We start from the raw sequence: 22712 nt of genomic DNA, 5'->3' as shown, positions 1-22712 counted from the left end.
GAGACGGGGGTCTCTCTGTGTTGCCCAGGCTGGTCTTAGAACTCCTGGGCTCAGGCAATCCTCCTGCCTTAGCCTCCGAAAGTGTTGGAATTACAGGTGTGAGCCACCGTGCCCAGCTCTTTCTTTCTTTTCTAATGTAGGTGCTTACTGCTATGAATTTCCCTCTAAGCACCGCTTTAGTGGCATTCCACAAATTCTGATATGGTGTGTTTTCATTTTCATTCAATTCAAATACTTTCTAATTTACTTCTTTGACCAATGAGATATTTAGAAGCTATTATTTACTCTCCAAATATTTGGGGATTTTCCAGATATCTTTCTGTTATTGATTTATAATTTAATACCACTGTGGCCTGACCTTTTTGATTTATATAAACTGAATCCCTTTAAAGTTATTGAGGCTTGTCTTACGGCCCAGAATGTGGTCTGTCTTGATAAATGTTATGTACACTTGAAGAGAATGCATAGTCTGCTATTGGGGGGAATGTTCTATACATATCTAATTAGGTCAAATTGATTGATAATGTTCAACCCTTTTATATGCTTACTGATTTTGTTTACTTGTTCTGTCAGTTATAAGAGAAAGCATCTGGCCAGGCACGGTGATATGTGCCTGTAATCCTAGCACTTTGAGAGACTGAAGCAGAAGGATTGCTTGAGCCCAGGAGTTCAAGACCAGCCTGGACAAGGCAGGGAGACCCCATCTCTACAAAAAAAAAGGCTGAGGTGGGAGGATTGCTTGGGCCCAGGAGTTGGAGGATACTCCAACTGTGATCGTGCCACTGCACTGTAGCCTAAGCAACAGACTGAGATTCTCCAAAAAAAAAAAAAGGAGGTGACATCTAACTATCCTTGTAGATTTGTCTGTTTCTTACAGTTCTCTTAATTTTTGTGTCATGAATTTTGACTATTGTGAAGTATGTAAGCATCTAGGATTGTTGTGCCCTCTTGATAAATTGACCCCTTTGTTATTACGAAATGACCTTTATCTCTAGTAATCTTTGCTCTGAAATCTACTTTGTCTAATGTCTAGCTTTTAAAAATTATTGTTATATCAATACATTTATTTTTCCATCCTTTTAACTAATTTATATCTTCATAAAGTGTTTTTGTTTTGTTCTGCTTTGTGTAGATAGCATGTAGTTTGAATATAAAAGCAAGACCCTCTGACGGTCTCTGTCTTTAAAAGATGTTGTGTAAGCCATTAATATTTAATATGATTATTGATATAGTTACATTTAGATCTATTATCTTGCTATTTGTCTCATCTATTTTGTTCTGCGTTCTTCTGATGTGATTATTTTTTATGGATCTGTTTTCTTTCTCTTACTGGCTTATTAGCTATTGACTTTGTTTTGGTTATTTTAGTAGTTTCTTTAGGGCTCAAGTACACATTTTTAACTTACCAGTTTATTTTATCTTCAAAAATGTCTGCTGCAGATAAACAATATGTTGTAGATGAGAAAGCTGCAATATTAAAATAGGAACAGCCTGTAGCTTTGACTCATGGCGAAACTGCTTGTTTCTCCTGAGTCTTTATTCTCCTGGAAATTACTGTTCTTTCATTTAGAACATTTATTATTATTAGAGAAATTACATTTCTCTAATAAATGTCAGCCAAGCACTTCTAGAAAAGTGTTTTGTGATTAATACTTAGGACTGAGACATCATCCTTGAACATTAGCAATTTTTTTTTCCTAAAGTCATTTCTCTAGCATACTGTTAAGGAATATTCCCAAGTTCATGGTAATTTACTTATAAAACTAACTTATCTTAAATTTTTACTCTGCTTTCTTGAGGTGTTCGGAATGAGAATTATACATTGGCCACAACCTGAGAAAGGATCAGAGATGTTTTATATTCCAGTATTAATAGTCAATCTAAGTGAATGTTTTCTCATTCCTTATGTCACTTTCTCAGTAAGACACGCCTATAAAATAGGAAAAACAGGTGATTTTACAGAGGAAGAAACTCAGGGCCCAAGAGTTAAGGTCCCTTACCACCAGGTCATCCAGTGTATTAGTGGCAAAATTGGAACCCAAATCCTGGTCTTTCTCTCTTTTGGTGCCATACGACTTCACACTCGTCCTTGACTTAATACCACTGTCATAATTGCTTTTTCCTTAGGCTTCCTTGCAGAGGTAGCTAATGGTAGTTTGGTGTTTCCCCAACGGAGTTTTTTGCTTTTCGGCTGGACTAGGGAAGCTGGGATTAATAGCTGAGTAAACACTCGTATGTGACAGAACAAATCTGACAGAGAAATGGGTTTTTTTCCAGCTTTAATCTAGAAGTGAAGCATGACTAATGAATGAGTCATTTCTATTTGTAGCTGAAATATAATAACCCATTGTAATACATTTTGTTCAAAGGGAGATCAGTGGAGATAAGAGCCAGTGGCTATATATATTAATATGCAAATATAACTACATTCTGTTGAGTATCAAAGGATAGGGCCTGGCTTATACCCTGAATTGCCCTTATTTTTTCAGTGACCATGGGTCTATTTTTATTCTGAATCCCAGGTCCTTAGTTGTCTGAAGAAGAAGATGAAGCAAATTCTTTGAAGTATTTAGAGCCAGAGGATGCAGCTGGATGCATAGAAGGAATGTTGGACCAAGAATAGAGAAATCTGGGTTCTAGGTCTAGCTCTGCCCTTGATTGATGACATGAGGCAAAGCATTTAAACCTCAGTAGTAATAATACATACTTAATACGATTGCTGAGAGTATTAAATGACATATTGATAAAGTGTTTAGCACTGTGTGGTGCCTAGCGCAATGCATAGCAACTATCACTTTCTTCATTCTTCTGGTACCTAACTGTAACGTTGGGCAATTGTCTTTCCCCGTTTGAACTTAGTTTCTCCATTTCTAAAAAGTGAATTTGTTGTGTTGTAGTACCTTTCCAACACTGACCTTTTATGGTAGGATTATGAATTGGTTATCCTCCCATAAGCTCGTGACCTCCTGGTGTTGGCTGTGGTTATAGTGGTCATCTGAATCTGAGAGAGGTTGGATTGTTCTATTGATTCTGATGTACTCTTTATTTACAGACCACTACATATACCCGCCGGGGCCATGGGACATGCACCAGCCCAGGGTGCTCCTTTACATATGTCACCAGGCACAAGCCACCTAAGTGCCCTACCTGTGGTAACTTCCTAGGAGGGAAGTGGATTCCAAAGGTAAGGTCCATTGGCTGTTGCTGCTTTGGAAGCCTCACAGAGTGGGCTTTCTGTTTGCCATTAGGAACAGGTGATTTTTAAAAAGTTAACATTTGTTTTTACTGTCTGACTGTACAAGTAAATCATTTCCATTGTATATAGTTTGTTTAAAAAATACACAAGAAAAATAAATTGTTATCCAAACTCATATACCATCCAAAGAAAAGCCGTTATTAACATTTTGGTGTACTTCGTTCCAGTCTTTTTTCTGTGAATAAGTTCTGTATCTGTTTTTTTCTTCTTTCCCTTCTTTTTTTCTTTTTCAAATAGAGATGGGGTCTTGCTCTGTTGCTCTGGCCTCAAACTATCTCCTGTCTCGGCCTCCGAAAGTGCTGGGATTACAGCACTGTGAGCCACTGTTTTCCCTTTTTTTCTATTTTTTCGTGGATATCTCCAATACTATAATATTTTACTTTTTTAAATTTAACATATCATGCCTTTAAACATTCTTCAGAAATATTACCTGTTTCATAATTTCCATGAACTACTACACCATGTTTATTTACTTATTTCTGTCATCCCCTTATCTATATATATAGATGTCTATATCTGTGTCTTTAACATTTTTATTTAACACTCATCGCCAGTTAACAGTGTTTCTGTTTATGTTACATTGTGAGTTCCTTAATGACCTTGGTATCCCCCACAGCCTTTGCCCATAGAAGACATTCAAGAAATAAATGAGCATCACAGCTGTGCCCTTTTGAAGTTGCATTTAACATGCTGTCACCTGTGTATGCTTGGTGCACACTAGATAAAACATACATGCCACATTTTTTATATGAAACTATACATTTTAAGGGCTAAAATGGATGGAATAGGCAGTAAATTCTCACCTAGTTCAGAGAGGAGAGACATTTATAAGGCCTGGGACAGACAGGGAAGGTTTTATAGAAGAGAGAGAGTCTTGAAGAATCAACAGAATTTGGGTGAGTAGAAAAGGAAAGAGAGGACATTATTTTAGTGAAAATTGCTTAGGTTGGGATTGTGATTATCACATGTTTAACTCAGCATGGTCCAAACTTATGTGTAGAAAAACCTTAGAGCAGCATACCTTAAATTTCTCCGGGGCAATTTTCACATCTCTTTTGAGAAATACTGGGATGGTGACTTTTGCCCTCTGGATGAGTGTTTTCGCTTCTGGCTAAGTTCAGGGTAGCACCAATTCCAGGAGACAGAACAGGATAATTGAGAACACAATTCTGGAGTTAGCTACCTCAGTTCAGACCCCTACTTCCCAAGGTTTTTAACTATGTAATCTTGGTCAAGACATCTATATCTGTTCTGGATTTAAGTTTTGTCTCATCTGTAAATGGAAGTTAGTACCTACTTCATTAGGGATGTTAGCAGGGTCACATAAGATTATCCATATAGACTAAATGGCACCGTTTCTGGTATGTATTAGATCTTCAGTGAGTGCCCTGCTGTCATCATGATAGACATCAATGTAATTATTAGCCCTACTATTGCTCTTCATGTTGTCACTTCTAGGGTCAGGAAGGACCTAGTGCTAATGTCTCACAGGAGGTTTTGTAAAGCTCTTGTGCTTCTTGTGCTTCTGTGAAGCCATCAGTGTATTCCCACTGTATTCCCCAAAAAGGCAGTTCTCTAGCTGCAGTAGGGAGATTGAACTGCATAGTAGTCAGAATTTGCCTTGGCCTTTCTTGACCAATGCAAAGCAGGTCTCTTAAATGACCATATTTCCTGTGCTTGTGCATGAAAGACTGTCAGTGATCGTTGTGGGCTTGTCCCTCCTGCAGGCTATTTTTACTTTGGCTTTTTCATTTCTTGTATGTGTGGTTTCTTTCCACTTTGATTGAAATAACTTTTTTTTTTTTTTTTTTTTTTTTTGAGACAGAGTCTCTTGCTATGTTGCCTAGGCCCATTTCAAATTCCTGGTCTCAAGTGATCTTCCTGCCTCAGCTTCCTGAGTAGCTGGTACTATAGGCATATGACATCATACCGTCATACCTGGCTTTAACTGAAATAACTGTTTTTGTTTCTGGTTTTTTTTGAAGATAGAGTCTTGCTGTATTGCCCAGGCTGGATGGCACGATCTCAGCTCACTGCAGCTTCCACCTCCCAGGTTCAAGTGATCCTTATGCCTCAGCCTCCTGAGTAGCTGGGATCACAAGCATGTGCCACCACAGCCAGCTAGGTTTTTTTGTATTTTTAGTAAAAATGGGGTTTCACCATGTTGACCAGGCTGGTGTCCAACTCCTGGCCTCAAGTGATTCCACCTGCCTTGGCCTCACAAAGTGTTGGGATTACATGTGTGAGCCACAGTGCCCAGCCTGAAAAACTTTAGAGCCATGGTTCTCTTACTAAGATCAAGCTGATGGCATGAAAACAATTTTTTTCTTAGCTACCTCCCCCCATCTTGACTTGCTAAGTCAGAATTTGCCAATGTATTTTGCAAGAATTACCATGTAAAGAGTAGATACTGTGATCTCTAAAGCTTATAGAAACAGAATAAGTGAGAGAAGATAGGTAACATTTTACCATCAATGCACTTAGAATTTTAGAAATAAAATTGACTTTGATTATCAACTACTTCAACTCTTTTGAGTTTCCAGCTGAGGAAAAATAGATTTTAGAAAAGCGACTTACTAAATTCACACAGCTAATTATCCCATTGCCTTTTCCACTAAACCACACTTCTCAGGCATTTCTATGCTGTTTAGCTGCAGAATGTTAGACAAGCTTGTCCAATCCATGGCCCAGGATGGCTTTGAATGAAGCCCAACACAAATGCATAAACCATCTTAAAACATTGAGATTTTTTGTTTTTTAACAACTGGTGATCAATGTATTAAAATAGTTGACTTAAGCATCTGTAGTGGTGACTTCCATCTCAACTCCTGGCTCAGTACTGATGGAAGTAATCTGCTTAATTTCAGAAGGACTGTGCAAGTCAATTATTTGTTTGTGGATTCTCCTATGGAAACATTCCTGTGTCTCAGAACCTTGACCACAAATTTTTCTTGTAGTGATTCTCAAAGTCTTGGTAGGCATTCGAACTGATCCTTTCACTGAGATTCTTTTCCTTTGCTCCTCTGATCAAGTCAGCACACATCTTCTCCAGGGATTTTATGTTGCAGCTCGTTAGAATGATTTGAGTTCGGTGAATTGCCACCTCCAGCTCCATGGGTGTTTTTCCGGTGTCTTTAAAAGCCTTGGCTGCAGCGGGCTTCCTGACCGACTCGTTCCTTGGCGAGATAGAACAGCGGTGAGTCAGGAGCAGGAGCGGGCAGGAGCGGGCGGACCGCAGCTCTGCACTACCTACGACCGTGTCTTCCTCAAAGAGCAAAACATTACGATATTTTTTTGTGTGTGATTATTTTATTTTTATTTTTTTAAGCTCATCAGCTATTGTTAGTGTATTTTATGTGTGACTCAAGACAATTCTTCCAATGTGGCCCAGGGAAGCCAAAATTGGACACCCTTGATCTATTAATAAAATTTCTTGAATTCTGATTTTTGAAGCAGCAAGTATAATTTGTCTCTAAAAGCCCCACGTGTGTTTGTGCCAGCCAGGAAATGACTCGCCTTTTGTTGTATTGTTCTAGAGTTCATACTGGCTAAAGTTAGCCCAAGAAATATGTGCCATAGTTCTCAATGAATTGAATAAAACAAAAGATAGTATAGAAGGCTGTTTAGCTCAAGGCTTCATTCTTAAGGCCTTCCGATGGCAGCAACTGAGGTCTCTCTGAGCCTGCAGCCTGTTTTATTTACCTTAAATTTTGAAAGTAACATCTAAAATGAGTAGGCTGAGTTAATGAAATGTGAGATCACCAGGTAGAGTTGTTTTGCTCAGATTGCTTAAATTAGCCGATCTTTCTGCAGTGATTTTTGTCTAAAATAGCCTACTTAGTAGGCAGTGTTTGCTCAAAGATCTTATCTCAAGAAATGAGTTTAGTCTCCTGTTTTTCTGCTAAATTTTCTCTCTCCTGCAGTAAATAAACTCTGTGCACTTGGCATTTCTTGTCATGTTAACTCACTCTTTTAGAATCTGAGAATGCTTTACTAAAGAGCTCTTAAGAGGTCACCTGTTACTGGCTCTTTTTTTTTTTTTTTTCCCCAGACAGGGACAGGGTCTCGCTCTGTCATCCAGGCGTGAATACAGCTCACTGCAGCCTCAGCCTCCTGGAGTCAAGTGATCCTGCCACCTCAGCCTCTCTAGTAGCTGGGAACACAGGAACACAGGCTGCATACCACCATGCCTGGCTAATTTTTTGTTTGTTTGTAGAGATGTGGTCTTGCCATGTTTCCCAAAGTGGTCTTGAACTCCTGGGCTCAGGCGATCCTCTTGCCTCAGTTTCCCAAAGACTTAGGATCACAGGCATAAGCCATGGCGCCTGGCTGTTACTGGTTCTGAACTAGAAGTGCAGTGTGCAGATGGCTTCGGAAATGTTGAGGGGTTTTGGGGTAGTAGGCTATTGGGAGATAAATCATATTGAAATTTAATGACATTGGCACAGACACTAAACTTCTGTAATGTGCAGGGAGGTCCTCCACACTAATTAGGTCACCCAAAATGCTGTCTGGCTCCTGTTGACAAACACTGAGAGCCCAACCCTTTGCTATTTCATAAGGGGAAATGAGGATTCAATTGAAGCTTGCCTTACACCACATAACTAATTAGGAGTGAAGCTAAGCTTGATAGAACCCAGCCTTTATGTTTCCTAGTTTACAGTGCCCTTCACGACATGCATGGTGGGTAGAAAACCTTTCTGAAACCTATTCCAGAGACAACCACTATTTAAAAACATTTTTTTAAAGTGTGCGGGTGTGTGTGTAATACTATTATTTCCACTGCAGTGCTAATTGGACAAAAGCTGAGACACCAAGGCTTTTTAAAACCAGGTCTAGCTAAAATAGCGGCTGCCATTTTTAGTGAGTTTGAGTATTTGTAGCACATGATAATGCATGAGTTAATTTGATCCAGTGCAAAGTATGTGACATATGTGTAAGTCATTCTTAAGACTCACCTTAAAGAATCTGGGACAAAAAATAGAATTTTTCCCAAAGGAGGTGGGAAAATTTGAATCTGTCCACATGAGGTTGTGGCCACACTGGGATTAACTGAATCTCATAAAAGGACCACCAAGGTGAACAACTTAGGACTTTTAGTTCCTGTGTGGCAGTATGTCATCCTCTCTCTAGACACAGAGAAGTAGGCTTTGAATAATGTCAAACTAAATGTAAAACTAAAAAATGCCGACATTTGGTTGATGAAACCTGGAGAGGCTTTTCAATAAGAATTCATTAGAAGATGAATAGCTTTATGCAGATGAAGGCATTTAATACTATAGTGAAAGGAACCTGTAGCCGGAAGACTTAGATTCAGGCTAGTTTTACACTTGAGACCTTAAGTTAACTTCTTCCTTTCATGGACCTTGGTTTCCATATTTGTCGCCCATATGTTATTAAAATGATCAAATGAGAGAATGTTTGTGAATGTCATCAACTGTAAAATGCCTTATGTATACAAGGTATTCTTATTTTTCTAGGAAAAGCCAGCCAAAGTAAAAGTGGAATTGGCTTCTGGTGTCTCTTCCAAAGGCTCTGTGGTGAAAAGAAATCAGCAACCTATCACCACTGAGCAAAATTCCTCTAAGGAAAATGCCTCCAAACTGACTCTGGAGAATTCGGAAGCTGTAAGCCAGCTCCTGAATGTAGCTCCTCCCAGAGAAGTAGGTGAGGAGAGTGAGTGGGAGGAAGTGATCATCTCCGATGCCCATGTTTTGGTTAAGGAAGCTCCTGGGAATCGTGGTACAGCAGTCACTAAGACACCAGTCGTCAGAAGTGGTGTGCAGCCTGAGGTCACTCTGGGGACCGCTGACAATGAGAGTCCTGGAGCAGACATACCAACACCATCTGAGGGGACAAGCACCTCCAGTCCACTCCCTGCTCCTAAAAAACCTACAGGGTAAGTCAATGTGTTTGTATAATATAGAGTTGTATTTAAAATAACAGCTTTGGAAATGCCCCATGTTTGTTTTATTCCATGTCCTTACAGCATGCCTAAGAGAGGCAGCAGAGCCCAGGCAGTGCTTCCTGTTTTAGAGATACAGAAACCAAGGCCTAGAGATATATAAAGATTGTCCCTTCCCCCGGACTCTGCTATCCATGTACTGCTGTCAGATTACTTACACATCTCTTCTTGTCAGTCTCCCTAAAGCAGTTATTAGAGTCTTGTTGGCACAGGCTCTGGGCAGTATTAAAACTGTGAGTTACCAGTCCTGGATACTGGATTTGGAAAGAGAAGCTTTATGAAAGCATCCTGTAGAAATAGTTCTGGCCTGATGGTCGGAGAACTCAGTACGGGTTCCAACTGTTTCTGGCTTCTGTTTGACCTTGGGCATTGTCACTTCATGTCTGTTGATCTCAGTTCTCTCCTCTGAAAAATCTTGAGTTGGGTATTAGAAAATCTCTTCCTCACAGGCTGACTATACAAACTGAAGATTGTGTATAAAACATGTAACTGAGTACCTTATAAGTCGGAGGAAGTCACTATCTTTTTCTCCCCTTTTCCTCCTTAATTGATTCTGCGTATATCCCTTCCCTGAGGAAGTTGTGTTCTTGTAACTGAAGACCCTTATTTGTATCAGTGGTTCTCAACTGGTAACAGTTGTGCCCGCAGTGGACACCAGAGGCCAATTCCACTTTTAACTTTGGCTGGCTTTTCCTGGAAAAATAAGAATGCCTTGTATACCTTGTATACAAATACGTATGTGTGTATGTATATATATTTTTCCCACTTTTTTTTTTTAAACACAAATCATAGCACAACATACTTCTACATCTTGTTTTTTATTTTTATGTTTATTTTTATTGTCTTGAGACAGGGTCTCACTTCGTCATTCAGGCTGGAGTACAGTGGCGCGAACACAGCTCCCTGAAGCCTCACCCTCCCGGGCTCAGTCGATCTTCCCATCTCAGCCTCTTGAGTAGCTGGGACTACAGGCACGCACTACCACACCTGGCCAATTTTTGTATTTTTTTTGTAGAGATGGGGTTTTGCCATGTTGCCCAGACTGGTCTCGAACTCCTGGGCTCAGGTGATCCACCTGCCTTGGCCTCCCAAATACATCTTGCTTTTTTTTTTGGAATGGAATCTCGTTCTGTCGCCCAGGCTGGAGTGCAGTAGTGCCATCTCGTTTCACTGCAAGCTCCGCCTTCCGGGTTCACGCCATTCTGCCTCAGCCTTCCGAGTAGCTGGGACTACAGGCGCCCGCCACCACACGCAGCTAATTTTTTGTATTTTTAGTAGAGACAGGGTTTCACCGTATTAGCCAGGATGGTCTTGATCTCCTGACCTTGTGATCTGCCCACCTCTGCCTTCCAAAGTGCTGGGATTACAGGTGTGAGCTACCGCACCTGGCCCCATCTTGCTTTTTTTTAAAAAAATAATGTGGCAATATACTTTGGCGATGGTTTTGTATATTTAAAGGGTGAAGCTGTGCACTTTATAACTTTTGTTTGAGACGTGTAAATCACTTTAGCAAATGTTTATTGAGGCCTTCTGCATTGCAGGCCCTGTGCTCAACATTGGTGCTGCAAAGATGAAGCAAACATGGACTCTGTTCTCTAGGTTCTCTAAGCTGCTCTCATAAGTATATGCTCTAACTAGAGGTAGATTAAATGTTATAGCTATAATAGCGATTGGCATTACATGCTACAGACATTGTTTTACACTTCTTTGTCTTTGCAGTGACTCCATAACATATAGGTAATTACTGTTCCATTTTACACGTTAGAAACTTGAAGTTAACAGAAGAATGAAATTACTTCTCCCGGGCCACACATTTATTTAGTGGTTGAATTTGAACTCAATCTGTCTAAAGCTTGATAGCTGAACCCCAATACTATCCTCTAATAAAGCACTATATAGAGATTACACTTTGGTTTTCTTCCCTTTGTTACCGAATTTCCAGATTTCTCTTCTTATTCTTTTCAGAGTTGACCTGCTTACCCCTGGGTCCAGAGCTCCAGAGCTTAAAGGCAGAGCACGGGGCAAGCCCTCATTACTGGCTGCAGCAAGACCCATGAGAGCGATTTTGCCAGCCCCAGTTAATGTGGGGCGAGGCAGCAGCATGGGACTGCCCAGGGCCAGGCAGGCCTTTTCCCTGAGTGGTAAGGGCTGGGGCATACCTGGGATAGGGGTGCTGTCTGACGGGAAAGGGATAGGAGTAGGGGGTTGAGAATGGACATAGAGACTTGGGGAGACTCTGAATGCACTGAAGTCACCAGTTTGGCTCCTGGTTCTCTCAGATAAGACTCCCTCTGTGAGGACTTGTGGTCTGAAGCCAAGCACACTGAAGCAGCTGGGCCAGCCCATTCAACAGCCATCTGGCCCTGGTGAGGTGAAGGTAAGACCCATTTTCCGGAGTGGGAGCTGTTTGAGGGTCTGGCTGCTGCCATTTAATGTATCAAAACTATAGGTAAAGGCAGATCCCAATTCTTACACGTTGGCAGACCTCTGGGAGTAGATTAACATGAATGATTTGTCTATTTTTTAAGTAATTTCTTTTTATGAAGTGAATACATGTTTTTAAACCTTTTACTTAGAAATAATTTATAACAGAAAAAAGTTGCAAAAATAAAAATAGTACAGAGAACACCCGTATACTCTTTACCTAGAGTGACCTATTGTTAATGTATTAGCCCATTTTGCTTTATCTTTTTTGTTCGTGTGTGTTCCCCCACCATGTGTGGGTGTGTACACGTGCATGTGTGTAAAATACACATTAGAGGGTAAGTTATGCCTTTATGCTTATTTGTGTATTTCATAAGAATAGGGATATTCTTTTTTTTTGTTTGTTTGGTGGCGGGGTCTCGCTCTGTCACCTAGGCTGGAGTGCAGTGGCACAATCTTAGCTCACTGCAGCCTCTACCTCCTGGGTTCAAGTGATTTTGCTGCCTCAACCTCTCCTGAGTAGCTGGGATTTCAGGAGCACACCACCACGCCCGGCTAACTTTTGTATTGTTGGTAGAGATGGGGTTTCACCATGTTGGCCGGGCTGGCCTTGAACTCCTGACCTCAAGTGATCCACACACCTCAGCCTCCCAAAGTGCTGGGATTACAGGCGTGAGCCACCGTGTCCAGCCTAGAATAGGGATATTCTTTTACTGAAACATTGATGCATACCTTTACTCTCCCATTCATATTCCAAATTGTGTCAGTTTGACCTGTGAGCCCTGAAAATCTGAGACAGGTCTCAGTTAATTTAGAAAGCTTATTTTGCCAAAATTGAGGACATGCACCTGGGACACACCCTCGGGAGGTCCTGATGACATCTGCCCAAGGTAGTCATAGCAGTTTGGTTTTATACATTCTAGGGAGACATCAATCAACATACACCAGATGAACATTGGTTCAGTCTGGAAAGGCGGGACAACTTGAAGCAAAGGCAGGAAGACTCAAAGCAGGGAGGGGCCTTCTAGGTCGTAGGTAGATAAGACACAAGTGGTCGCATCCTTCTGAGTTTCTGATTAGCCTCTCCAAAGGATGCAGTCAGATACGCATTTATCTCAGTGAGCAGAGGGTGACTTTGAATAGAATGGGAGGCAGGTTGTCACTAAGCAGTTCCCAGCTTGACTTTTCCCTGTAGCTTAGTGATGTGGGGGCCCCACAATTTATTTTCTTTTCACAGACCCAAATTTTATATATATATGTGTGTGTGTGTGTGTGTATATATATATATATATATATATATATATATATTTTTTTTTTTTTTCCCCCCCAGAAACAAGGTCTTGCTGTGTTGCCCAGGCCGGAGTGCAGTGGTGCAATCATAGCTCACTACTGCCTCGAACTCCTAGGCTCAAGGAATCCTCCCAACTCAGCCTCCTGAGTAGCTGGGTACACAGGCAGGCACCACCATACCAAGCTAATTTTTAAATTTTTTTTTGTAGAGATGGGGTCTCTTGCTGTGTTGCCCAGGCTGATCTCAAACTCCTGGCCTTAAGCAATTCTCCCTCCTTGGCCTCCCAAAGTACTGGGATTACAGGCATTAGCCACCTCACCCAGTGTCTTGTTTGTTTTATTGTATATTTTTAAAGCCTCTCCCATTCTAGGACAGTTCCTTTACATGGCATATTTTTCTCCAGTCTAAGATCCAGTCTAGGATCAGATATTAACATTTAGTTGTCATGTCTCTTTAGCTTCCTTTTAAAAATGAATGCATGATTGTAGAAAATAAAGAAAATTCAGGTAAAGGAGAAAGAAAAGTCCCTTATGATCCTGCCACCCAGAATGACCATCCCATATGCTTTCAGGTCTTTTCCTGAATTTGTGTGTGTTTATTTTTTAATACAATTTTTTAAAAATCAGAAACTTACTCCATATACTAGTTTGTGGCTTATATTTTCACTTCATTTAGTGATACAGATATTAAAAATTTTCTGGGTGTCCAGATTCCATGGATTAGTGGGATTTGTTTGTTTTTAGCTGTATGTAGGTAGAATAATTATCAAGTTTTTTTTTTTGTTCCATGTCAAATGGGTAATGTGCTAACATTATAATGAGGTTTGAGGGAGGCACATCTCACCCATGTGTGTGAATACCAGATCGTCATACTTGTGAGCTATAAAAGGATCTATCAAAATGTCCTTAGCTAGCATTTTTCAAGCTTTTAATCATGACCCTCAGTAACAGGCATATTTTTATATTACTGCCCAGTAAACATATATACTAAAGGTTTAATGAAGCTGTGCCCTTACTATATGCAGTCACTTTGTTTTTTTCTCATTCGTATTTGCAAAATGCTAGTTTCAACCCATTAAATTAATGTTATGACCCCTCATTGGATTGTGGCCTGTAGTTTGCAAACTGTGTCATGGACCAGGTTGGAATAGGAAAACGGGTCTGCCATCTTCCTTGTCATGTGTTCTTTGTCAGTTAACTGCCTTTCTTTAACAGTTTTACATTTGCCCTGACAGGAATATCAACTGGCTTTTACTTTGAGAATTATTTTATTTTCCACACAGATATGGCAGCTCTGGGTGTATGTGGGATCTTGCGGTGTAGAAGGAAGGTATCTGGTTAGTGTCGGTAGTTTTATAGATTTCCAGCCCCTAGATTCCTTCATGTACACTCTCTTACTTGGGTCAACCCCAGTCTTCTCTGTAAATAGTTTCCTTTTGATTGGTGACATTGGGTATTTGTTAAAAGCCACAAACTCTTTTACTAGTCTTAAACCAGTAAACAGGTACTCTGAAAATCAACTTAAATTCATTATTATAGAATAATTTTAATTTTGTTTGCTTTATCTTTTCTTTTTTTAGCTATATAAGTAAAATATACATTCCTTATAAAACATTTGAGGCTCATGCCTCTAATCCCAGCACTTTGGGAGGCTGAGGGGGGAGGATTGCTTGAGTCCAGCAGTTCAAGACCAGCCTGGGCAACATAGTGAGACCCACATCGCTACAAAAAAAAAAAAAAAAAGAAAGAAAATTTTGTAGATAGTGGTAAAGAGGGAGAAACAACTATGATTGTCCTCTTACCCTGTGACATTTTAGTGAATAGTCTTTCAGACATCTTTCTATGCAAAGTTGTTCAACCATGTATTTGTATGTATAAAAGCTCTTATGTGCTTTTATAACTCAATAGTAGTTGCAAATCTGATTCATGGTGTTTCTAATACATGGTATTAGAAATTGCACAGAAGCCTGTGGCAAGCCCTGGACTTGAACATGACACTCAGCCTTTGGTGGACTGGTGACTGCCAGCTGGCAGTCCAGAGGGCTCATTTGGAGAATAGCTCTACAAATTCCCTGGGAAAGCATTCCCTCAAGTTGTTTCAGGACATGGGACCTCAGGAGTTTGGCTAAGGTTCAGAAGCGCTAAACAATTTGTTCTGATCCACAGCTACCAAGTGGCCCATCCAACAGGACTTCTCAGGTGAAAGTTGTGGAGGTCAAGCCTGATATGTTTCCTCCATATAAGTACAGCTGCACTGTCACGTTGGTAAGTATGCAGCTAGGTGGTGGTGGGTTGACATGGAGGTTGTCTTGATTTTGTGGTTGAAGGTCAGTAGGAGGCTCGGGAAGAGGGTGGTGGTAGCTGGGAGGGAGAACGCGGTCAGGTATAGATTGTTAATGCTGAAGATCCCATCCCTGATGCAAATGATAGCTACTGGATGAATCTGCTGGGTTGTTTTGGTCTCTTTCCAGGTGAGATTTATAAAGTGTAGGACAGCTGAGATTAGTGTGTTTTTATTGAGAGCTGCCAGAAATGAGAATCCAGTCCAGATTTAACGTTTAGCAGTCTTAGAACCTTTTAGCTTAGAAAGGGTGTTCCACAGTTACGTTTAGGTGATGTTGCCTTTTTCTCCTTAAAACAGAGTCCAGTTCAACACTACTATCTTAAAGTAAAATAGAGAAGTACTTTAGTAAAGCAGCTTATTTTGTTTAGCCTAGTGTTTCCCACAGGGGTTTTCCCTTTATTTTTTAACATAAAACATATTAACATCCTAGGACAAATGTGTGACATTGGGATCACCCTTTTGTAGGGCAGGCAGCATAGAGCAGGGAAGTAAATGCTAGACAGCTGAGAGACCTGGTCCAAAAGGAGTTCTGGCTCTGCTGCTAGCATGCCGTATGCCCCTGGGCAAGATTCTTTCCTTCTGTGGTCCTCAGTTTCACTGTCTGTAAAATGCTGCATTGGTTTGGACATCTTTGGGGCATCTGTCACTCTCAATATTCTCTAATTCTGTTGATGCTTAAAGTATCAACCAGCCAGATGTCTTTTGGCAGTTTCTCTAGCTGATTTGATTAAGATGAACAGATTTTGAGAGAACAGCTAGATTTTTAAAAATTCTTGCCTCATAATGGCAGACAGGTTCAGAAAGGGTCATTCATTTGTTCAAAAAATATTTATTGAGCACATATTCTGTGCCAAGCTCTGTGCTGGGGATTCAGTAGCAAACAAGACAGCACGGTATGATGGGTTAATGTCTGCTCTGACCAGATCCCTAAGGAGAATGTGTCACTTACCCTGGAGTAGTGCTCAGATTTCTTTTTCCCGTGACCTAAATATAATCACTACCTTCTCCATGCCTTCACTCTCCACTCCCTTTGGCTACAGGAGGCAACGAGATTTACCATTTGTGGGGAACTACCCCTGAGTAGACCCTCTCTTCTGCTGATTAGTTAGTAACTTGTCATGGGAGCTTAGATGCTAGAGCTTTGAGCTTTAATAGTCCATAAGTCACAGTTTGTCTTCAGGCAGGGCTTGAACTCTTTAGTTCACCAGTCTGTAGCCCTCTTTGTTAAAACAGACCTGCTTCACTCCACCAACTGCCTGGACCCTGAAGGCATTTGAGTTTCTGACCATTGAGAGTCAACTCTCTTGTTTCACAGATAGGGAAGGACTGGACTGGATTTGCCAAAAATTTACAGCTTGTATTAAAAGTAAAAGGGTTAACTGCAGAAAAAAGGTTAAGGCCCTTGAAGTTAGGCTGAATCTAGTTTGCAGTTGCCACTCTCTTCTCTGATTTACTGGCAGCTGCTCATTCTGGTTCTGAGCTCTGCCCAGGTTTAACTTAATTTTTGTAGAATTGAACATTGGTCTTACTTTTTTAGGATTTGGGCCTGGCTACATCAAGAGGCCGGGGAAAGTGCAAGAATCCCTCTTGTAGCTATGTCTACACCAACAGGCACAAACCTCGGATTTGTCCCAGCTGTGGTTTTAACCTTGCCAAAGACCGGACTGAGAAAAACACCAAGGCTATCGTGAGTTCCTTCCCCAAACACATCCCCTGGCCTGTTCTGGGCTCTGTTAGTGAACCTGTCTTAGTAGAAATAAGAGGATTTTAAAGTACACGGTGGTATTAGAGCATCCAAACTGGAACCAGATTGTGGGTTCTGAACCTGAGCAAGTGCCGCCTTTTCTCCGAGCCTCCTTGTCCCCATTGCCAGGGTGAAGGGGTTGATTAGGTATCTTGATCTCTGAGAACCAAGAGTTCATTCACTGAAGAGAATGATACAGCACAGGCCTTAAGTAGGAGTCAAAGGAGAGGGACGAAAGGGTTGCATCCTCTTACCTCTGAGGCCTGATACTAGACCTGTAAGTTGATTTACTGTTTTGGTAAATAGAGAATGCCAAAGCTAAGACTTTGTAGATTAGGGCACCGCTGCTTTCTTAGGTTCCTTGGAAAGCTTTTAGCTGATCAAAGCTTTATTTCTAGCAGTCTAGGCAAACCTCCTCTCTCAAGTTGGGCCAAAGTACTTGGATAGTAAAATACATTCCACTTGGCTCCTTAGGGCTGCTATTATTACTGTTACCAGGAAAAACGGGCATTTTCAGAGGTCCTCAGAATTTCCGTATGAGTTTTTTAAAGTGAACAGAAAACGATTGCACTTGAGGCAGCAAATGGAATGACTTAAAATAAGGGTAAGAAGAGAAATGTCACTGATCTGCCTTGGGGAAAGAAGGGATGGCACATAGAACAAACAGGTGAGGACCTGAGATGGAGCCTGGTCACTCCAAATCAAGTCTGGACCTTAAAAGACAGGCAGGTTTTGGATAGAAGGGGAAGGCATGCCATACTTAAGGATAAGTGTGAGTGAAAATGTGAGAAAGGAAAGTGGAACCAAAGTATGTGGGCACTAATGACTTGGTGGGAAAAACACTGGGGCTGGGAGTGACCCTGAGTTGGAAGCTTCCCTCTCCCGAGCTTTAGTTTCTCCATTGGTAAAATAAGGTGGGCAAGGTAGATTAGATCTGGGCATTTTACTGTCAGAGCCAGGAGCCTTAGAGAAGACTGAGAATTGAGCTTCAAGGAGTTTATAAATCCCTGAAATTGCATGCAAAATGGGTCCGTAGCTTTCATCAGATTCTCTTGCTCCACTGGATGCCTACTGCTGGAAGTAAGCTTTCTTCCCAGATTTTCAATGAGTTTTAATGTGCTCCTCTTGCCATAGCACTGATCACACCCCATATTGACTGCTTTTCTTAACTCCCTATGAGACCACAATCTCTCCTAGCCCAGGTATGTCTGTTTTTCCTGCACCTTCTAACCCTGGAGCTTATATATACAAAGTGTGTCTCTCTGTAATTAGGAGATAGAATTGAGTTCTGTGTAGGTAGAAGCTCTGAGCATTCCTTTCTTCTTCCAGTTCATTGTAGCTATTTGTGCGGTTTGCAGTGGAAGTGGATGTTACTCTCTAGATCTAGGATGATGGAGTGACTTAACTTTTCAAGTGATATAGGAAATTATCTAGGGACCTCTTGCCAATTTCAAATCCCACTCTTAAAACTTATATCCCTCTGTATTTGGTTAACTGAGAGCTGCCCACCCCCAAGACCCACCTCTGCAGACCCTCCATCACTTTCCAATCTCCTAAAGTTTGGAGAAATACAATGTAATTATTGCTTTCCACAAAATAAAGCACTGGTGAAAACCACAGGTACCTTCTTATGTGTTGTCATTTGGAGTCCCCTGGTGGCCAAATGTTTTCACATCTCTGAGCTGGAATGGTCTTCAGTCCTTTCTATCCTTCATCTCTGGCTAGAGTCACAGGACAGTATTCCTGCCAAGTGGTCTTCCAGCTATGGTTTCATAGTCATGACTGAGAACACACAGCCTCTCGGGGCAGCTCATTCTACTGTTAGTCAGCTCTTCTGTAGCCATTAATTAATTAATTCTCTCAGCCAGCATATATTGAATGCCTGCTATGGGCCAGGCTTTCAGAGATGAATAGGATGTGGCCCTTTTCCTTGAGCAGCTTACAGTCTAGTGGGAGAGAAAGATAACCAAACTATTACAGATGAAAATTGTCATAGGTATGCAGAGTTAATAAAAAGCTCCTTGTTATTAAGTGTCCTAGTCTGTTTTGTGTTGCTATAAAAGAATACCTGAGGCTAGGCAATTTATAAAGAAAAGAAGTTTATGTGGCTCATAATTTGGCAGTCTGTACAAGAAGCATAGCACCAACATCTTTTTCTGATGAGGGCCTCAGACTGCTTCCACTCGTGGTGGAAGGCAAGGGGAGCTGGCATGCACAGAGATCACAGACAGAAAGAGGAAGCAAAACTCATTCACCACCTCCCTTGCCCCTGCCCCACGTTAATCTACTCATGAGGGATCTGTCCTCCTGACCCAAATACCTCCCTTTAGGACCTGCCTCCAACGTTGGGGTCACGTTTCAGCATGAGATTTGGAGAGGGTAAACATCCAGACTATAGCATTAAGCATTTAACTTCTACAGAACCATGTATAATATGTCCATCAGATACGAATCAGTATCTTGTGTGTGTCTCAGGTGTCATGCTGGTTGGGAATCAGTAAATAAGCAGAATTCCACCCTTACTGAAGCGGGGAGGGCAGTGGTTTAGCAGCTATCAGATAATGAATTCTGCAGTCAAGGGGTGCACTCAGAGAACACAAAGCGGGGAGTGATTTATGCTGCCTTGGCAAAAAGGATCAGGGTGGAGCTCCATTGAAGAGAGACCTGCTGGAGAAAGACCTATTTTTAATGAGTATTTCAGAACATTGTTCCTAGAAGCCTCTGACTGGTATATGAAATTACCTTGTACCCAGAAGCCACTGAGAATTGAAGACACATAACTTTAAGCAGTGCAGATACTTGTTTATATATCAAAACTATCATTCATAGAGCCTTCATTGCACCATAGGCATTGTGTGCTAAGTGCTTTACTTATAATGTCTTATTTAAACTGTGTTATAGCTCTAGGAGATTACTATTTTCATGCCTCATTTCACAGATGAGGAAATTGAGACTCAGAAAGATTAAGTAAATTGCCTTGGGTCCCACATATACAGCTGTTAAGTGGCATATCCAGAACTGAAACCTGGGTCTGTTATCCTCTAAACCCCATACCTGATGAATGAGAGCTAAGTGTTGAATCCATTACCAAGAGTTGTATATAATCCTTTTGTTTACTGATGCGGGTTGAATATCCCTTATCTGAAGTCCTTAATACCAGAAGTGTTTTTGAATTATTTCATTATTTGCAATATTTGCAGAATACATACTGCTTGAACATCCCTAATCCAGTAATTCGAAATCTCAGATGTCTAATAAGCATATCCCTTGAATGTTGTCTCAGTGATCAAAAAGTTTCAGATTTCAGAGCATTTTGGATTTGGGTGCTCAACCTGTAGAGAAACTGAGCCCCACAGAGAAAAATAACTAGCCTTTAGTTACACAGTGAGTTATTAGCTGAGCTGGTTAGGAACCTAGGTTTCCCACCTGTCAATCATGGGCCCTGTCTGTCTGCTGCTCCCAGACTTATTATTTTAGCCTGAAGCTGGCTCTTTCTGCTCTGAGTGCTTGGTGATCAATCCACTCTCTTCTCAGGAGGTGAGCTCACCACTCCCAGATGTACTGAATGCCACAGAGCCCCTGAGCACAGCCCAGAGGGAGATCCAGCGCCAGTCCACACTGCAGCTGCTGCGCAAAGTCCTGCAGATTCCTGAGAATGAGTCAGAGCTGGCTGAGGTCTTCGCCTTGATTCATGAACTCAACAGCTCTCGACTTATCTTGTCCAACGTGAGTGAGGAGACAGTCACCATCGAGCAAACCTCTTGGTCGAATTATTATGAGTCTCCGTCCACGCAGTGCCTTCTCTGTAGCAGCCCATTATTCAAAGGGGGACAAAAGTAAGCACCCCTTAACTCTGCCCCTAGCTGCCTCATCCCAGTTGGCTCATATTGCTCCTTTCTTCAGAAAACTTATATTAAAGCTGTAACTGTGAAGATACTATTTTCTGCCGTTTCTAGGCTTCCTTTACCTTTCTGATTGCTAAAAGTAAAGTGATAATTGGTAATTATAATTTCTGTTGAAATGCCTGAAATTTATCACCAGCTTAGGATTTAGTTTACATCTGGACTGCCCCACACAATGTTTAGGTTTGGGAGTTCATTGGGATTGGTTAAACTGCGTAATAAATTCAGAGTTACATTAATTGTAGGGGATGATTCCACAGATTCCAACAAGGTGGAAATACCTACCAGAAAACCTAGAAAATCCTAAGCTCCAGCAAATGAGAATTTGCCATTGATCACTGAGCCTTGCAACAACATAAGGAAGTCTCTTTCCCTTCTTTTTTTTTTGTTGGTGATGTTTCTGGTACTAGCTCTCTGGCTGGGCCCCAGGAGTGCTGGCTGCTGACAGCCAGCCGTCTGCAGACAGTGACTGCCCAGGTGAAGATGTGTCTGAACCCCCATTGTCTGGCCCTGCACAGCTTCATAGACATCTACACAGGTGGGTGCCAACCTTCTTTTCCCTCAGAGAATCCCAAAGCAGGCTTGGAAACTGCCTTTTTGGATGAGACCTTGGGCTCTTTGAAGACTGGACCTTCTCAGATGGGGTTTCTGAGGAAGGGGGAATCTTCTTCCTAAATGTCTTAGTCCCAGAAGATGACTTTTACCTCTCAAGTGTTGAAGCTCTTAACTGGGATCTTTAAAATAACATCTTCATTGTGGACGGGCTGGAAAATGCAGACAAATAAAAAGAGGAAACAAAAAATCAAGAGCATTCCTACTGCCATGAGATAAACACTTACCAGTGTTCTCAATCTTCCAGAAATGTTTATTCATCTGTGCAGAATACAAGAAATTACAGGATTTATAGGTTTATAGTCTTTCTTTGAACAAAAGTGCGGTTGTGCTAGGTGTTGTTTTGGAATGTGCTTTTTAAATTTAGGGGTACATCATGGGCATCTTCCTGTGCCAGCAAGTAGAGAAGTACCTGACCATTTTTAAAGGGATGTATGGTGCTCCATTTTACACTTTTGTGATTCAGTCTTTGTGTACAGCCCTAATTTATCTTTTGGACAAATACTCAGAAGTGGAATTGCCCCACATTTACCCTTTCCTACCCTATTATTCATCAACATCAGGCATTTATGGAACACTCACCATTTTTGGTTGAATCCTATATTTTGTTTGTAGAACTGAGTGCTAAAGATGAAAGCATATTTGTGATGTATTCTCTTTGTCTTAGAACTTAATGGTGCTTTATTTTGAATTTGTGTTTTTAATGTCTTATATTCTTAGATTGAATTTGTACTATTTTATGCTCTTGCCAACAGTTAACAAGAGTGCCTATTACCCTATAGTCTATCTAGGCCAGTACTCAGGATTATATATTTATTTAATCAACATGTATTTTAAAATTTACATGTAGTTAAGTGTGTTGCTCCCAGTTCCGTCATTTCTGACAGATATACTAAGTGGCGTAACTGCCTTCACAATCAATATCTAGAACAGGTCTATCACCCAAAACATTCTCTTCTACTGTTCCTTTGTATTTAAACCCACCCCCTCCCCCAACCTCTGGTAACCGTTTGATCTCATCTTTATCCATATAGTGTTCTCTTTCCCAGAATGTCATGTAAACACAATTATAGCACGTAGCCTTTTAAGTCTGGCTTCTTTCAGTAAGCTAATCCTTTGAGAGTCATCCATGTTGTCTTTATCAGTGGTTTGTTCCTTTTTATTGTGGAGTAGTT

The 22712-nt window shown here is 41.0% G+C and overlaps 1 protein-coding gene, 1 non-coding gene and 1 pseudogene across 4 annotated transcripts in view; 1 reads left to right on the top strand and 2 right to left on the bottom strand.

Annotated features, from left to right (window-relative positions):
• HMGXB3 (HMG-box containing 3) overlaps positions 1–22712 on the top strand; it is a 52407-nt gene that overhangs the window by 15039 nt on the left and 14656 nt on the right. For 2 of the 3 annotated variants that reach the window (XM_010373623.2, XM_030927846.1), the window contains 8 exons: positions 3053–3184; positions 8737–9155; positions 11187–11362; positions 11501–11598; positions 15102–15200; positions 16817–16966; positions 20558–20859; positions 21336–21463. In XM_010373623.2, the coding sequence (XP_010371925.1) occupies positions 3053–3184; positions 8737–9155; positions 11187–11362; positions 11501–11598; positions 15102–15200; positions 16817–16966; positions 20558–20859; positions 21336–21463 (1504 nt within the window). The remainder of the gene's footprint in view (positions 1–3052; positions 3185–8736; positions 9156–11186; positions 11363–11500; positions 11599–15101; positions 15201–16816; positions 16967–20557; positions 20860–21335; positions 21464–22712) is intronic. The other variant, XM_030927847.1, reaches the window with a different exon arrangement.
• LOC115896463 lies at positions 5894–6538 on the bottom strand (annotated as a pseudogene).
• Positions 13724–13827, bottom strand: LOC115896720. The gene has a single exon (XR_004056621.1). It is a non-coding gene; the product is annotated as a small nucleolar RNA U13 (small nucleolar RNA).

This window comes from Rhinopithecus roxellana, chromosome 3 (genome assembly GCF_007565055.1).
Source record: "Rhinopithecus roxellana isolate Shanxi Qingling chromosome 3, ASM756505v1, whole genome shotgun sequence".
In the NCBI taxonomy this organism is placed as follows: Eukaryota; Metazoa; Chordata; class Mammalia; order Primates; family Cercopithecidae; genus Rhinopithecus; species Rhinopithecus roxellana.
The sequence above is the reverse complement of the archived record's forward strand: the minus strand, read 5'-3'. Positions and strand labels throughout refer to the sequence as shown.